The 860-nt window shown below is 31.6% G+C and overlaps 1 protein-coding gene across 1 annotated transcript; it reads right to left on the bottom strand.

Moving 5' to 3' along the window:
- Positions 1 to 657, bottom strand: LOC139430135 (uncharacterized). Its single transcript, XM_071196789.1, has one exon. It carries the CDS (start codon positions 655 to 657, stop codon positions 1 to 3), a length of 657 nt encoding a protein of 218 aa, XP_071052890.1.
- Positions 658 to 860: the final 203 nt, after the last annotated feature.

Consider the following 860-nt stretch of genomic DNA (forward strand, 5'->3'; position numbering starts at 1 on the left):
TTATTCGACTTCAATGTACTCTAAAAGTTTTAAACGTTCAACATCGGCTACAGAAACATGAGGAACTTTCCATACTATTTTATTAATAGTAATCGTCACATTAGGTAAAAGACTTTCGATAACATTCTTGTCTGAATTACTACGCACTAAAACTAATTCTTGACGGAGATTTATCAAAATGTTATAATAATCTTCTGCGAACCCAAGAAAATATTTCAAGGGAACACAAAAATCAAAATCTCCTGTATTTTCATTTACTTTAACATTTGGATATTCGAAACCTGCGTTAGAGGCATGATAGTATTCCGATCTTGTTAATGAGCAAAGATTTTTTAATGTGCTAGCTATTCCTGGATTTCTTACTCTGTGAATTACGTTCCCTCCACATTCAAATCGTACTTCACTAAACATATGAGCGATCGGATTTGCTGACAATTTTGAATCTTTATCAACGGTTCCGTCATCTTTCAATAGTTTCCCTTGTACGTAAATAAAAGATTGACTTGGTAACGTGTAAACGTCCTGTTGTTGAATTGCAATACGAATTTCATCGCTATTGTTAAAAGAATTTGATGAGTATGGTAAATGATTATGATACTGAATCCGTACGAGTGAATTATCAAATTGTACTTTATCAGAGACGTTTAAGATACTCATATTGTTATTATTTTATTAATTGTAAACCTAATGATTCAAGAAATTGTTTGTTTTGAGGTGTTAACTGTTTCACAGTGTGAAGAGAACTAAAAGTGTTGGTTTGATTTTGTGGGTTTATATTACCTTTTACCTTAAGAACCATTATTACTAGAGAGCTTTAAATGTAGTCTTATCTTGATGACTTCTTGTCTGAAATTGACCAA

This window comes from Onthophagus taurus, chromosome 6, assembly GCF_036711975.1.
Source record: "Onthophagus taurus isolate NC chromosome 6, IU_Otau_3.0, whole genome shotgun sequence".
NCBI lineage: Eukaryota > Metazoa > Arthropoda > Insecta > Coleoptera > Scarabaeidae > Onthophagus > Onthophagus taurus.

Excerpts from the sequence above, each read along its gene's own strand:
- LOC139430135 (XM_071196789.1), bottom strand. The coding sequence starts at position 657 with ATGAGTATCTTAAACGTCTCTGATAAAGTACAATTTGATAATTCACTC.